The sequence below is a fragment of the Lissotriton helveticus genome, chromosome 7 (assembly GCF_964261635.1).
Source record: "Lissotriton helveticus chromosome 7, aLisHel1.1, whole genome shotgun sequence".
Classification (NCBI taxonomy): domain Eukaryota; kingdom Metazoa; phylum Chordata; class Amphibia; order Caudata; family Salamandridae; genus Lissotriton; species Lissotriton helveticus.
In genome coordinates, this window is record NC_136068.1 from 583,731,210 (window position 1) to 583,748,133 (window position 16,924).

The 16,924-nt window shown below is 48.4% G+C and overlaps 1 protein-coding gene across 1 annotated transcript in view; it reads right to left on the minus strand.

The window, feature by feature from the left end:
• Positions 1–16,924, minus strand: part of KDM3B (lysine demethylase 3B) — a 1,181,011-nt gene that overhangs the window by 543,498 nt on the left and 620,589 nt on the right. The window contains exon 11 of the mRNA XM_078652703.1: positions 14,979–15,131. Within this exon, the coding sequence (XP_078508829.1) occupies positions 14,979–15,131 (153 nt within the window). The remainder of the gene's footprint in view (positions 1–14,978; positions 15,132–16,924) is intronic.

The following is a 16,924-nucleotide window of genomic DNA, read 5'->3' on the forward strand; positions in this document are numbered from 1 at the left end:
TCCCGTCTAGCTTTACCTGTCAAGGCCCGGCAGTCGACGCAAGACTCGACGTCGTGGTCCGCGCCCAGACACCGGAGGCAGAGTCGATGGTGGTCGGTGACCGACATCATTCGGTCGCACCCGTCGCAACTCTTAAACCCGGGCATCCTACCGGCACCTTGAAGAAGAGTTAAAGTTAACAAAACTAGGTCAAAAGACCGGAGTACTGCTCTTCGGATCTGCGCTAACTGGCGCGGAAAAAAGAAGAACTGACGTCAGCGCGCGGAGGCGGCGTCTATATACTCCAGCGACGTCATCACGGCGCACGACGCCGACGACGCGGAGCCGCAGGGGACGCCTGCAGACGACGCCTACCGACGCGCAGGGGTACTGCTACGCAAAAGTTTCCGGATCCAGACTGACGCCTGGGGATATTCTAAGGTAAGGAATCTAATACTAACCTGTTTCTTTCAGATTTATTTAATTGCAAAACCTATTGTAAAGACTGCAAGAATACACAACAAGTGCGTACGATCTGAAAGTGTCAGAGGGGACAATCTGCACTTGATGAATACTAAAAGAAAAGTGCGTTTGGAGTAGGGGAGATGAATAATCGAAGAAGAATTTGAACATGATGAGGCTATAATGTTTAACGATAAAATGACAAAGTAAAAAAAAACAACAGAGGCCTATCTACACATTGAATACCCAAAAGGGGATTCGAAAGACCAGGCCTGGCAGTTCAGGTTGGACAGTTCCGATTGGAGCAGGGCCAGGACTGATTTGCTTTTGGCTGGGAGAAAACGGAGGTGGCATGGTAGGTAAAGGAAGATGGGCTGGAATGCTACTGAGTGATTGCCAGTAATAAAACTTTTTTTCCAACATTCCTCTAGTCAGGGTTTGTGTGTTTGACTACTCACACATTGTCCACAAGCTAGCACGTATGAATGTGGGGACCTAGCCAGGAGGTGAAGGTTAGGAGTGAAATAGAACCCTTCTGGAGCAGGATAGTGACATTTTTTGCACATAAATGGTCCAGTCTACACAGTTACAAGCATGTCCCCTCAGGACATTTGACAATTTTTTTGGGCTTCTTGCAGTTTGACCGTTCCTCATAAGGGTACACAAAGAGAATGTATTTCCATTCATGCAACAGATTAGCCTCTACTTAACTGTTTAATATGCCCACCACACTTCCCAAGAATGCTTGAGCAAGGGACTTCACTTATAAAAAGCCAAAGAAGAAGGAAAAGATACTTGCTTGAAATCGTAGTTCTTCGCCTAGGATATTCTCTCAGACTTCATAAAGTGAAGATTATGTGCCGGCATGTTTGCAATCCAGGAATATATATATTTTTTTAAGGTAAAGTTTTCCAATTAAACCATAATAAAACACAAACAAAAGAAGGAAATGTTTACTTTGTTTAAATTGGTAAGCCAAATGCAAGTTGATGGAGGGCAAGCGTCGTCATGTCCAAGACAGCAGGCTATCCCTAAACAAGATTACCCCTTCAGACTTCACAGCGGAAGGGAAGTCAGGGCCTAATGCCAAGGAATCATGTGACCAGAGACACTCATGGGGCTACGCTGATGCAGGCAGGGCTCCGTAGCCTGTGATCTGTTTCAGCTCTGCTCGCTCTGTGCAGCACAGTGTTCCCGCTTGAATGAAAGGCTGTTCTTCCTTGTTCTACCCCTTATTTTCTTCCACATTTGAACACTGCCACCATAGGCCGGGTACCTCGCCTGTGGATGATGGAAATAAGGTGGTGCTCGTGCTGGTGTTCTACTCTGCAGATATATGGCAGAGTTAAAGACAGGAGGCAATATATAAGCACATCATGTGCCTGGCTGAACAAGGGTCAGAGGGCACACAACTGACCTGGGGGAGGGGGACAACAGCCACCAGGGGAGACTCATACAGCCCCTGTAAGAAACTGGCTCTATATATACTGCACCAAAGTGAGGAACACTTTGCTCTGTATGGTGTTGATCTGTGCGCCTAGGAAGATCTTCACCTGTTCTGCTTCCATTGGGGATTTCCCCCAGTGTATTGAGAATCCCAGTTCTGTTAGCGTCTCTGTGACCCGCTGTGCATGTTCTTTGCAGAGTTTGTAAGAACTTTCTTTTATTAGCCAGTCGTCGAGGTAGGGGAATACATGAATCCCTTCCCTCCTTAGGTGTGCTGCCACAGCTGCGAGGCACTTGGTGAAGACTCTTGGCGCGGATTTTAGTCCGAAGGCCAGGGCAGTGAACTGGTAGCGTTTTGTGTCGATGGCAAATCTCAGTAGATGCTTGTGCCGCCTGTTCATGGGAATGTGTAGGTAGGCGTCTTTTAGGTCTATGGTGGACATAATTTTTCAGTCCCTTATCTGAGGGATGACTTCTTGAAGAGGTGTCATTTTGAATTTTTGCGTTTTTATGCATTAGTTCAGGAACCGTAGGTCCAGGATCGGTCTTAACATTTCGTCCACCTTTGGTACGAGGAAGTAGTTAAGTACACCCCCTTGTTTCTTTCTTTGAATGGTACTGTTTCTATGGCCTCTTTTTGGAGGAGTTCTTGTGCTTCCTCTATGAGTAGCGCTTGTTCTTTTCTTGAGCGCGCTTTCTTTTTTGGTTTCCTGTTTAGTGGGTTCTTTTCCATTTCTATGCAGTATCCGAACTGTATGATGTTCAGGATCCATTTGTCTGTTACTTTATTCCAATCCTGGAAGAAGTGTTTTAGTCTGCGTCCTACTGGTGTTACATGTTTGTTGACCTTTATCCTGTGTAACCCTTTTTTCTTGGCTCTGTTGTGCCCCTCCCATGAAGGTGTTGTGGGGGTGGGCGCGCTTGGTGCGGAGTCACTGAGGTGGGTTGCTGGTCCCCTCTTCTTGTTTGCCCTCGTCCATTCGCCCTCCCGCGAAAGGACAGGCCCAGAGGCTGGTATTTGCCAGGTTTGCTTCTGCTGGCCCTGCTGGGCTTGGCTGTCACCCTAGTAGCTCTGCTGGAATGTCTGATGGGACGTTCCCGGCTGGTTTCCCACTCTTCCATTTGGCCTACGTGTCGGGTGCGTCTTTTCATTCCTCTGAATTGCAAGGCGCCCATGGATCTTGCAGTTTCATTTTCCTTTTTCAGTTGGGTGTTTCTCTCATCCACTGGTGCACCAAAACAGGGTTTCACCATTGAAGGATGTTCAGGATGTTCTGTACTTCCGGCTTGAAGCCTGATATTCTCAGTCAGGCATGCCTTCTCTCTGTGACCCCGATCATCATGAGCCTGCTGGACGTGTCTGCCGCATCGAGGGCTGATTTTAGGCATGAGTTGGCTATATTCTTGCCTTCCTCCACCAGGTGTGTTGCCCTCTGTTGGAATTGCTCAGGGAGGTGTTTGAGCAGTTGTCCGACCTCGTCCCAATGCTGGTACGCATGCCTGTTGAGTAGGGCATTAGAGTTGGCAATGCGCCAGTGTACTGCTGCATTCCTCTCTATCTTCCTTCCATTGAGGTCTATCCTCTACTCTCTTAGTCAGGTGGTGGGCCGGAGTTTGTGGGAACGTTTGCCCTTTTTCTGGCTGTTGCTGCAATGATGGAGTCAGCTGTGACGGATCCCTGGATGTATGGAGGATCCTTAGAGGAGTGTTTGTATTTTTTCTCTGTCCTGGGTGTGACAGACCTGCAGCTTGCTGGTTCTTTGAATGCCTCTCTTCCCTGGTGCAGTTCACTTGGTAGCATGTGGAGGGATTGACTCCTGGTTTAAGTGGGGAGCAGGGTCTCTAGGAGGAAGCAGGCTTTTGGTTTTTCTTCCTCCAGTTTCACTCCATAAGCTGTTGCTACGTTCCTGATGACCATGTTGTAGATCCTAATGTCATCTGGCGGCGAAGGCCTCGTAGGGTACGTCTCCACGGCCTCTTCTGGGCTTTCGGCGTCAAGGTCCTGCCAATCCAGGTCCTGCGCCACCGAGGATACAGAGTCCATACTCGTGCGCATGTCTTCTTCGCCTTCCTCGAAAAGGTATAGGCCCTCTTCCTCTTGGTGTTACTGGGGCTCTAGAGTGTTTTCGGCGGCTCTTCGGCGTCGAACTCCTCCTTGTCTTCAACCTCGACGATAGTCGTTGCCGGCTTTGACGGGATGGTAAACCTCTTCATCCGCTCGTTGAATTCTCTTTTCCTTTGCAGGATGTTATTCATTTCGGCCTTGAGCCTTCGCTTTTTCCTTTCCATCTCGGCAGCCTGTTAGGCGTCGAGTGTTTTTGACGATCTCTTCAACGTCGATTTCGAAGAAGCCTTTGGGTCCTTTTCCTTCGGCGACGAGTGCTCCTTTTCGGGGGCGTGCTTCGACGACCTAGGGTTTTCGTGAGTTTTCGTCGCCTGGGAGTCCTTTTCGAAGGATCCGCTGGGCTGTTTGTCCTTGGATGCAGCTGCAGCAGTCGAAATTTTCAGCACCAGTGCTCCTTTCGCGGACTTATGACTGTTTTTCGAGAGTCTGACTCAGGCTTTCGAGAGTCTGTCGGGGCTTTAGGGTCGACGTCTCTCCTACCTCTTTTGTAGTTTTCTTATCAGTCTCTACGACCGTGAAGTCATCTGGTCCCTCAGCGATGTTGTCCTCTTAGTCACTGGAGAGGCCCAGGTCCCGAAGTGACGGAAGTTGGCCTTTTCCTTGCATGCTGTGGTAGGCTATCCTCTGCCTCTCTCTAATCCGGAGTCTCTTTGGCGTGAAGACGGAGCAGGTGTTGCAAGCCTTGCTTTCGTGGTCAACCGGCAGGCAGAGGTTGCAAACCGGGTGCTGGTCCTTCTGCGCGTACTTGTGGTGGCAATTGCAGCAGAATTTGAAGGGTGTTTTGTCCATTCCTGCGCTCAGGGGGCCCCCTGTGAGCGCATTCTCCATTGGACGTCGAAGTATTCGAAGTACTCCTCCTTTGTCATCCCGGCTCGGTGGTCTTGTTCCTGGATGTATTCTCCAAATTTTTTCTGTAGATTTGAGCCTTTTCCTTCTTTTCTCCAAAAACTCTGGAACCTCTCGGTGACGATCCAGACCCAACGGCGGAAAAAAGAATCTGAATATGGCGCCCAAAGGTGGGAGCTTCCGCAGGAAGCGTGCAAACGTCACAGGAAGTACACCTGCAAGTGGGACGTCGACGCCCACCTGGGCTACGAAAAGGGGGGGGGGGAATAAAGGAGACTACGATTTCGGACCCAACCACTAGACCGCGGAATAATGCACAGCATAGTGAATCCATAAAGAGTGAATCTTTCTGGATTCACTATGCTATGCATAGACATTGTAGCGGTTTGTTATCTTTGTGGAGGCTGGGTGGAAGAGGAGCGTTGTTTGTTGAATATATGTTGAAGCACTTTCTGTCCTACTTGTGCTTCCGTGTTCATTTGTATATCCACACAGTAGTGCTTAGTGAACGTGTGCACTGAAGCCCATGTTGCCGCCAGGCATATGTCTTGAATGGGTGTGTTAGCGAGGAAGGGTATTGTTGCTCCCTTTTTCCTGGAAGAGTGCACTTGTGCTCCGTCTAGTAGTTCTTGTCCTGCCTGCTTGTGGCAGAATTGTATAGTTTGTGCGATCCATCTTGCAATGGTGCCCTTTGTTACTGGTATACCCAGGAAACTGCTTGCGAAGGACACAGAACTGCTTTGTTTTCCTGTACTCCTTCGTCCTTTCCATGTAATGCATTACTGCCCTACTAGCGTTCAGAGTGTGCAGTGCCCTCTCTGCACTTGAGGATAGCTTCTGAAAGAAGCTTGGTATCAGTCATTGTGTATTTCAATGTAGGGTTCTTGTAGTGTTAGCGCTTGCAGCTTGCTTTCCCTGTGTAGTGAGGTGATTACTACTAGAAAGGCTGTCTTCATTGTGAGCATTTGTAGTGAGGCCTTATGGATGGGTTCAAAAGGCACTTTCGTAAGCTCGGTTAGAACTAGATTAAGGTTCCATGCCAGTGGCGGCATCCTTTTTGGTGGGCGATCCTTTTAGCCCCTTCCAGGAATCTTTTTACTACTTGGGATGTAAAGAAGCTCTTTCCTGTCTCTCCTCTTGTGTAGGCTACTATCGCCGCTAGGTGTACTCTCAGCGAGTTAGACCTTAGGTTTGCTTTTAGCAGATGTATAAAATATTTCAGCACAGTGGATTCCTTGGTCATCTTCTTGAGTAGTTTTTCTCTGATGCACCATTGTGTGAATTTCGCCACATAGGTCTCCTTGCCTCCCGTAGCACCCGCAGTGTGTCCCCACGCTGCGGTGCAACTGCAAGAAATCCACACACGACAGCCTCTCTCACTAGTTATCCCGGGGGAAAAGATTTTTTCAAATGTGTCCTAAAAAAGCTCTCTCTCTCGAGGGTACACGGGGAGTCTGTTCCAGTGCTGGGCAGCCAGCAGGCAGAAAGAGCGTCTGCCCATCCTAGCTCTCTTGGTGGCAGGAACGCACACCAAACCCACCCCACATGATCTTAGCTGGCCTGTAGGGACAAAGGAGGTGAGTAGCTCTCACAGATAGGAGGGGGCAGTCCCCTGCAGGATGAGATGGCAAACACACATGCCTTAAACAGGACTCTCTCCCTTATCGGCAGCCAGTGAAGTGCAGCCCGCGCTGCCTTCGCCGAGGCCCTCCTCGGGCGCATAAGAACCAGATGTGCTGCTGCGTTCTGCACCCAGATAGGGAATGTTGCCTTAATCCAGGCGCAATGTCACCAGGGCATGAACCATTGTCTTCCTGGCAGCAGTCGGTAGCATATCCAGGGTTTTGCGGAGGACCTTCAGGACTCCAAAACATGCGCCTGCCACCCGCCTGGTTTGGTACTCAAAGGAGAGCCTTGTGTCCAACACCCCCCCCAGATTCTTTGCCTGCGTGCAGGGTCCAGGTGTAGTCCCCAAGCTCTGAGGCCACCAGGCAGATGACCATACCGACGGAGCTCGCCTCACCACAAGCACCTCAGTCTTATTGCAATTCAACTTCAGGCAGTTGTTAGCCATCCATGCGGCCAGTTCTTGCAGGCACGCCACGAAGTTGAAGGCTGCCGAGTCTGGTGCCTGTGTGAGTGAGACCACCAGCTGCATGTCATCTGCATAGGACACGACCCTGATTCGAAACCCATCAGCGGTCTCCGCTAGAGGAGCCACGTAGAGATTGAACAGGGTCAGGCACAGGTCGATCACTGCGGTACTCCCTGTCTTAAAATGATAACTTTTGAGTAATGGGAGCCCTGCCTCACCTGGAAGCTACGCTCAGACAAGAAAGATTTCAACCAGCTCAGGGCACTGTCCGACACTCCTCCTTTCTTTAAACACTGCACCAGAGTGTGGTGGGCAACAGTGTCGAAGGCGGCACTTGGGTCCAGCAGGATCAAGGCCGCCGTCTGGCCTGCATCCACATATTGCCTGATGGTCTCAGTGGCAAAGAGCAAGGGGGATTCCGTAGAGTAGCAAGCTCGGAATCCGGACTGAGTGGGATGCAGGAGACTGGACCTCCCAATATGCGCCGCCAGCTGCATATTTACCACTTTCTCTGCGACCTTGGCAAAATATGGCAGGAGAGAGATGGGGCGAAGATTATCTAGTTGGTCTGGGCCTATATGAGGTTTCTCGGGGAGCGGTAGGACCACAGCTTTCTTCCAGCATCCTGGTACTGTACAGGTCCTAAAAGAAGTCTCAACCAAGTGTCTAATATATGGCCCCAGGCTATCTAGGTTCCCTCTCAGTACCTTAAGGGGGCGCCGGGTCTCTAGGAGAGCCCGATTTTATATTAATACAGATATTAATTAACTCTTCTGGGTGGGGCATGGAAAAACTCTTCAACCCTTCACCCTCACAGACATACTCTGTCTCCTCCGCCACCTCCTCTCCTACACGTGCGGAGTCAGGGAAGGTGGAGTATATTTTCTCCACTTTGTCTGAGAAATTTGCCACACGGTTGCATAGCTCTTCTGATCCCACAGCCAGAGCCGCTGACGTAGATAAGGAAGATATCTCCTTATAAACCCTAAACAGTTCCAGTGTAGAGTTTGCTATGTTCTTGCCTGCCTCAACCAGATGTGTTGCTCTCTGTTGGTATTGCTCAGGGAGGTGTTTGAGTAGCTGTCCGACCTCCTCCCAAAGCTGATACTTATGTCTGTTGAGTAGGGCATTTGAGTGGGCAATGCGCCAGTGGACTGCTGCATTCCTCTCTATTTTCCTTCCAGTAAGGTCTATCCTCTTACTCTCCTTGTCTGGTGTGGGCCCAAGTTTGTGGGAACATTGGCCCTCTTTCTGGCTGTTGGTGAAATGATGGAGTCAGCCGTGACGGATCCCTGTATGTATGGTGGATCCTTAGAGGAGTGTTTGTACTTTTTCTCGGTCCTAGGTGTGACAGACCAGCAGCTTGATGGCTCCTTGAATGCTTCCCTTCCCTGGTCCAGGACACTTTGGAGCATGGGTAGGATTGACTCCTCGTTTGTGTGGGAAGCAGGGTCTCTAAAAGGAAGCAGGCTTTTGGTTTTTCTTCCTCCAGTTTTCACCCCATATGCTGTTGCCGCATTCCTGATGACCATATTGTAGATGCCAATGTCATCTGGCGGCGAAGGCCTCAAAGGATACGTTTCTACGGCCTCTTCCGGGCCTTCTGCATCGAGATCCTGCCAATCCAGGTCCTGCGCGACCGAGGATGCCGAGCCCAAACTGGTTTGCTGGTCTTCCTCATCTTCTCCCTCGTAATAGTATAGGCCCTCTTCCTCTTGGTGTTCTTGGGGCAACGGAGTTTGGCAGCTCTTCAGCGTCGAACTCCTCTTCGTCCTCGACGATGGTCGTCTGCTTCGACGGGATGGTGAACCTTTTCATCCGTTCGTCGAACTCCCTTTCCAGGATGTTGTCCATTTCGGCCTCGAGCCTTCTCTACTTCCTCTCTATCTTGGCGGCCTGTTCGGCGTCGAGGGTTTCGGAAGATCTCTTTGACGTCGAAGTTGCCTTCGGGTCCTTTTCCCTCAGCGTGCCTTTTCAGGAAAGTGCTTCGACGACCAAGGCTTATCTTGGGATTTCGCTGACAGTCTTTTTCGAAGGATCCGCTGGGCTATTTGTTCCTGGATGCCGCTGCGTCCATCAAATGTTTCGGCGCCAGAGCTCCTTTCGAGGACTGACTGTTTTTCGAGAGTGACTCAGATTTTCGAGTCTGTCGGGGTCTATGGAGTCTACGTCTCTCTTACCTCCTTTGTTGTTTCTACAACCGTGTAGTCATCTGGTCCCTCGGCGATGTTGTCCTTTTCCCCACTGGAGAGGCCCAAGTTCCTGAGCGACGGAGGTTGACCTTAACCCCTTCCACGCTGATGACGAGCTGGGCTCGTCATGAGGTAGCCTCCTCGCACGCTGATGACGAGCCCAGCTCGTCACGTAAAGTGCACTTTTAAAAATCTCAGCGTACGAGCGGAATTCCGCCCGCACGCATGCGGTTAACCTTGCATTTTGTAGTTGGCTTTCCTCTGTCTTTCTCGGACCCTGAGCGTCTTCGGGGTAAAAATGGAGCCGGCATTGCAATCCTTGCTCTTGTGGTCGACTGACAGGCAGAGGTTGCAAACCGGATGCTGGTCCTTCTGCGCGTACTTGTGGTGGCAATTTCAGCAGAACTTGATGGGTGTTTTGTCCATTCCTGCACTCAGGGTGCCCCATGTGTGTGCATTCTCCGTTGGACGTTGAAGTTTGATGTTCTCCTTCGTCGTCCCGGTTCAGTGGTCTTGTTTTCGAGCAGTATTCTCCAATACTTTTTTGTGGTTTTCAGTTTTTTCCCTCTTCTTGTCTTCAAAAACTCTGCAATCTCTCGGTGACAATCCAGACCCAACGGCGGAAAAAAGAATCTGAAGATGGCGCCCAAAGGTGGGAGCTTCCACTGGAAGCATGCCGACGTCACAGGAAGGACACCAAAAGGTGGGATGTCGACACCCACCTGGGCTTCGACAGAAGAAAAAAAAAACAGAAAAAAAACCTACGATTCCGGAACCAACCACTAGACCGCGGAATAATGCACAGCATAGCGAATCCATAAAGATTCACACTGCAAAACAGGTTCAACTGACGAAATCCCCACATCCTGAAAATGTAATGACTACCTACGGATGAAGACGCTACTTGTGATCAGCAGAGTATTGTCGACAGACTGTCCGCACGCACATTCAGCACCCCGGCCAGAGGATTTGCAATCACACAAATCTGATGGTCCTGAGCTCAGGACCAGAGTCGCAGAGCCTCTCTGCAGAGACTATACAACCCAACTCCTCCCGCTTTGTTGATGTACCACATTGTGTTAGTGTGGTCCGTCAGGACCAGAACTGACGGACTGCAAAATGAGGGAGGAAAGGCCTTGAGGGCCAAACGTATTGCCTGCAATTCCACAAGATTGATGTGAGCCATCTCTCCTCTGAATACCAAAGACCCTTGTTCTCCAGATCCCCCAGACGAGACCTTTTTGAGAGCGGCCCCTGGCAGACCTCTTCAATTCCCTGTGTAAGACTTACACAGAGGGTTCTACTGCTGCTGCTGTAGCTGCTGCCGACGGCATCTAAAAGGAGCTGCCATCCCAAAGCCACAAAAACTCCTGCATGCAAAACCACTACGCTGGGGCTGTAAGCCTAAAGATCTAGCGGTAGCCCTGCTTTCGTTAAAATGTTCCAGAGCTGCATCTGGCTTTGCCCCAAAGAGTCTGGAGCCATGGAAGGGAAAATCCAGCAACATGGCTTGAACATCCAGAGAGAATCCAGATCTCCTCACACAGGCGTGCTTCCTGGTTGCTACAGAAGAGCCCATCACCCTGGCAACCGAGTCCGCTGTATCAAGACCCAGCTAGATCACCCGACAGGCTGCTGCCTGGGCAACCGCCAGCACCACCAACAAGTGACCACAAACTTCTTCGGGCAGCTTAGGAGCCACCTCCTTAGCTGTGTCCATCAAAGCATGAATATATCGTCGTAACAAGCATGTGGCATTAGAAGATTTCAAAGCCATGCTAGCCGATGAAAACACCTTCTTAGCAGACTGTTCCAGCTTCTTGGAATCCCTATTCCCCAGAGTGGAGGGGAAGGAACCTGCCAACTACTTAGAGGAACATGAAGCTTGAATCACCAAGCTTTTTGGTGAAGGATGAGAAGATAATAATGCCTTGCCACTGTTCTGGACACTGCCGGGGCAGTCAATGGCTTTTGCCAAACTGTCAAAATTGGTCCCATCAAAGCTTCGTTGAACGGAAGCAAAGGCTCTACCGCTGATGAAGGGGGGTGCAGAACCTCAGTAAAAATGTTAGATCTGACTTCCGCAGTGGGCAACTGTAGATCCAGAAGGTCAGCTAACAGAGTGGTAGGAGGCCATCTCCTGAAAAGGAAGAGCCTTGGCAGAAGAGAGCTCCCACTCTGGCTAAGTGTCCAGCCCACTGGCCTCCTGAAGACCTTCTAAGTCATCCACAGTATCAAGAATCTCTTCCTCAGCTTGCTCCTCCTGTTCCTGGAATTCCTCTTTCCTTCACCACAACTTAGGAATCTGCATTGACAGCGCCAGATGCGGCGCAGGTGACCTTGGAGCCTGCGTCGAAGGAAGCAGTTTAGGAGCGGCTTGCGGCGCCGCAAGAAATAGAGATGGCGAGGCACCAGAGCCCGACAGAGCCGAGAGTAGTTCATCCTTCCCTCCTGGGATGGAATCGGCGGTGAGAACCTCGGAGTCGGGAGACACCAAGATGGAGCCATCTCCCTGAAGGGCGCCTGGGCATAATGTTGAGTGACACCCCAATTGCAAGAAAGTCGTCCCAGGGGGCCACCAGGCGCGCCGGATGGGTTAACTGCCCTAGAAAACATGCCATACATACATACAACGGATACGCACCTGGAGCCCGGAAAGGTGGGTACGGATCCGGAACAGTCTGGTTCGTAATAGGCCATGGTCATGAATCAGGACCTGGCTGTGGCGCCGGAGACACCAGATCCAGGATCGGAGAAGCCGGAGGCGCAGGAGACGCTTCTCTAGGCATTCGAGAAGACACCGGAGTCACCTAAGGTGAAGGCGAGATGTCATCCTCCCTATGCGGCTTCATGACCAGAGACACTGACTTTGATGACTTGCCCTTCGAAGAGCGATGCATGGACCCATGACGTTGCAGCTTATGTTTATGGACGACTTCGAGGTGAGCGGAGGACTTCAAACTCGACTTGATCATCTTCTGACCTCTTTTCTCCTTCCTCTCCCAGGCCATAAACAACTTAGCCTGCCTTTCCTTAAGAGCCTTTGGATTCATCCGACGACACGACGAGCATTCCTCGACGTCGTGGCCATACGATGGGCACCAAAGGCAATCTTCATGGGGGTCCGCAACAGACATATGGCCCCCCACATTACCTACAGGGTTTAGAAGCAGGCTTCTTTGGAGTTGCCATTGTGCAGAAAAAGTTAACAGGCAACTGCAACAACGTAGACTACAAAGAAATGGAGAGTCCTAGAAAACCGTTTTGCATCGATGGAGCAGAAAAAAGGGAACTTAAGTCAGCATGCTGTCGAGGTATTCTTATGGCTCCGATGAAGTCATACGGAGTCGCGAGCGGAGCCGTACCATTGTAAAATCCACATTGACGTGGAAGAGCTATGAAAAAGTTTGTGGAATGCTGCGCAAGGGGTAATTCAAAAGGAGAGGAATCCAAAGGCAGATGTATTCATCAGAAATAGAGGAATATTAGTGCAAGCATATATTATTTAGCATAAATAATTGGCTAATACCAAACAAGGTATTGTTGACTGCAGCGTGAAATAAAAATAAATCCTATGACATATTATCAACCAGGAGCCTTACTCGTACATAAACTTCTGTTTCATGGGCATTTTCATCAATTTAATGTACTAGCCTTTGCCCCAGGAAGTACACTACAGGCCACAGTTCAAAATCTGTATCCTTCCATTAGGGCAGGAGCCATGAAAAAGTGAGTTTTTACAGGCCAGTGCTGTGTATTTTGGGTTCTAGGAGGTCCAAGTTGCTTGAAGGTGGCAGATTCCCTTACTTGGCTTAAAAACATTATTCTATAATTTGACAAAAGGGTTTCAGAAAGAGAAGGCGGTAACAGTTCTTGTCTGAAGGCCTGAGTTGGCTTTTAAAAAAAGAGGCCAATATTTTTTTTTAAATGTTGCTTTTAAAAAAATGTGTGCCAAGATAATAGATCCGTCGTATTCATTAACATCCAATGATGAAGTACCCTATATTCCGATCCCAATAACAACAAGCATTGGCATAGCTAATATGTCTCACCTTTGGGACCTTTTAAGTGTTTAGCCATGCAGCACATTTTCCTGGGTGTGGTGCAGCCAAGAATTAAAGAGCTATACAACTGCTGCACACTAGTTCAAGTAGTCTGATTTAGAAATATATAGAAGATAGTTTTGTGCCACTGGTCCAGGCTATGTGTGGATGTGTGGTAACAGCTGCTTTGTAATGGCAGTTTCCCCTCCAGTATGCAGTAGGTTTGCCATTATAATATGGTTCCCCAATAGCTCTGTCACGAAGGCCGCAGTTCTTCAGTCCTGGATTTTCTTTGAATAACCTTGTGCATTCTGGGAGTTGCGGACGGTTTCGGTTCACTTAAGTTGATTGAATAGAACCAAGAGGCCACAAACAATAGTGTGTAAATGAAAAAAGTTTGTGTTTCTGCTTTTGTACTGTTTGAAAGGAGGGCTTTAAAACTACTGTGCTTGTGAAATTGCTGCTCTGAAATCTTTTTTTGAAATGAAATGAATGCTTATTAAAGTTAATCCTACCTTACTAACAAGAGTGTATTTTTTAAATAAATCACCATAACCGAACAATTTTCTAATTGCATTATAATTGCATTTATATAGCGCTTACTACATCTGTAGAGTCACTTAAGTGCTTTACTGCGGGTAGCGGGCTACTCCGTACCCAAGGTAAGTGGTTAATCTGGGTTTATTTCGGTTATTAGTTATTGTTGGTTAATGGAATTAACTGTAATCTCTCATAGCAAGTAACGCCACACCATCTGCCGGTAACCTTAATGCGGCCGGCACAGTGAGGCCCTCCATTCATGAAGGGGGTAGGGGGAGGGCTAGGCCTTCTATGTTTTAATGTACTGAACGCCTCCAGTCCAATTGTGGGGTTACAAAACGCGGTCTATCGACTAGTAACTATAAGCAAACACAGCTACCAGCGTGCTTTAGAAATTTTCTGTGCCAGGATGTGGTGTGTTTATGCAGTCCATGCAGTGTCGTTCTCTGCTGTGTTTTTGTCTGCTGTGCACAAAGCCCACTGTTTTTCTTTCTGACACTACATGAGAAGCTGGGACCGTATTTCAAAATGGCGGGAAGTCCATTATTTGCAATAATAGAAAGTAGAGAAAGTCTCCTGGGTGCCAAGGAGTCTTACACGTCCACCTGTGATATTTCAGAGACTTTAATGTTGATATGTAAAAAATGTAAAGATTGATTATGTAGGGATATGAAGTGCACGAAAAATACCAGGCTGAAAAAGGGTTCAGTTAAAAAAAGGCATTGTAAAGTCAATGCTATAAGGAAGATATAGTGAGCGTGCAGACGCAAGCGTCGGGAGGGTTTAATCAAAGTAAAAATGCTCGCAACACGCCAAACAAAGAACTGTGTCCCACGAGTGGTGAGAGTACTCTAAGGAAAAAAACGAGGAATGTAGATGCCAACCTGTGCGCCGCTGCTCGCTCTCGCAAGCAAAACGCTGAGGGAGTGAACCTTTGCTAAAGAGGTGGGACATGCGCCCGCTTTTGGCCATTTACGTACTTTCATTATTGAAAGACTCACGCAAAGGATAATTCAATGTGTGGGAGGAGTCAGACCCACACAGAGAAGTTTAGAGTGCTCACAAGAAGCCTCCCATAGAGCAGCGCATGCACACTGCGCTAGGCTCAACCTAAAAATAACAGTTTAGTGTACATTTTGGACCTTTTTCATACAACAATTATTTTCTAAACTGTAGTTAAACATCCTTTACAACTGATTCCAAATAAGTTGCAGCACTAGACAAGACGATCTTCCAACAAGAGAACCTACCTGTTCGAGGTCGGCTCTTCCTCATACGATAGCAGTCTAGACAAACGCCAAATCCACATTTACGACAAACCCAATGAATGTTGAAAAGCGTTGTCTCACAAACATCACACATTTCTCGCACGCCTCGCACGGCACGTTTCCAGGCCACCTTTTCTAGAAAGAGAAAAGAATGTCATGTACAGAAATAAGACCTGGAAATGTTTTACATAGTACATTAGTGTGCGGACGCCCATTGGTTTATATATCAAGAAACTAGTTTCTTGAAAAGAATACTTGCTTGAATAGCTTGGAAATTTTCTATATTCAAATGATATGCATTATTTCACCTCCTAGTAATAGGTACAGACGGTAGTTATACAACTTTGTACTCCGGGTGCAGACCATATGAAGAGCCAGTAAGACTCATTTTGATGTCGAACACAAGTCGGCAGTACACCAAAAACGTCCTATGTTGGATGTAAAACTTGAATTACAGTCAAGTACAAGTTTCTTTTGCAGTGTGAACCTTTTTTAGCTACACAAGCTGTGTGTGGATTATGTTACAGTATTACACCCACTTGGAGCTAAGTAACGGTAAACATGTTTAACACAACTAACAAAAAACAGCTTTCTTTTGAGTCTGGAGTTTTACACAGATGTAAAGGAATGTGTGTTGACCATGCCATTTATGGAAACTTTGCCCATAAAACCAACACTTCTCCTTTCATTCTTGTAGAAGGGTGAATATGCTACTTACCAGTATGCATCTGTTCTTGGCATGTAGGGCTGCTAACATTCATATCTTAGCATTAGATCGCCGCCTAGTGTTGGGCTCGGATGATCGCACATTGTTGTCCTGGAAGAGTCTTCGAAGTATCCTGAGATAGGTGGCTCCTCCCCTGGACTACAGTGCGCATGGGCATCGGCTCCATCCCCAGATTGTTTTTCGCCATTGTGGCAGAAGATGGAGTGAAAAGTGTAAAGGATGTCCATGCTAATGAATAAATACAATAGTATATCTGCAGCTGCGACAGGCACCGGGGAGGAGGGCGGGCGATATGAATGTTAGCAGCCCTACATGCCAAGAACAGATGCATACTGGTAAGTAGCATATTCAGTTCGAGGCATGTGGGCTGCTAAATTCATATCTTAGCATAGAATACATAGCAGTCCCTCCATCAGCGGCGGTTGCCCGTGCCAGCTGCAGAAACCTGAAAAAGTGTCTTCAGAACAGCCTGTCCTACAGCAGCTTGCTGCTTGGAATGCACATCAACACAGTAGTGTTTTGTAAAGGTATGTGGTGTAACCCACGTGGCTGCTCTGCAAATATCCTCTAAAGGAATGTTCCCTAGGAAAGCCATGGATGCCCCCAGTTTGCGTGTGGAGTGCGCTCTGGGGGGTATTGTTAAAGTGCGCTTGGCTTTTTGATAACATATCTGGATGCACTTAACAATCCATCTGGCTATCCCTGCTTTGGAAATCGGGTTGCCTTTGTGTTGTGGTGCGAAGGCAACAAAGAGTTGTTTTGTGTTTCTAAAGGGTTGTGTTCTGTCTATGTAGTACATCAACGCCCTCCGTACATCTAAGGTATGGAGCATTCTTTCCGCCACCGTTTGCGGGTTTTGAAAGAATGCTGGCAAGTCAATAGTTTGGTTTAGATGAAACTGTGACACCACCTTCGGAAGGAATTTGGGGTTTGTGCGTAGCACTACCCTATTTGGATGAATTTGAATGAATGGCTCTTGGATTGTGAGCGCCTGCAGCTCACTGACACGCCTCAGAGACGTAATAGCTACAAGGAAAGCTACTTTCCACGTAAGGAACTGGAGTTCACACGAGTGCAGTGGCTCAAATGGTGGTCCCATCAGTCTGGTGAGAACGACATTGAGGTTCCACACCGGAGCTGGCGGTGTTCTTGGGGGAATGACTCGTTTCAGACCTTCAAGGAAGGCTTTAATGGCGGGCAC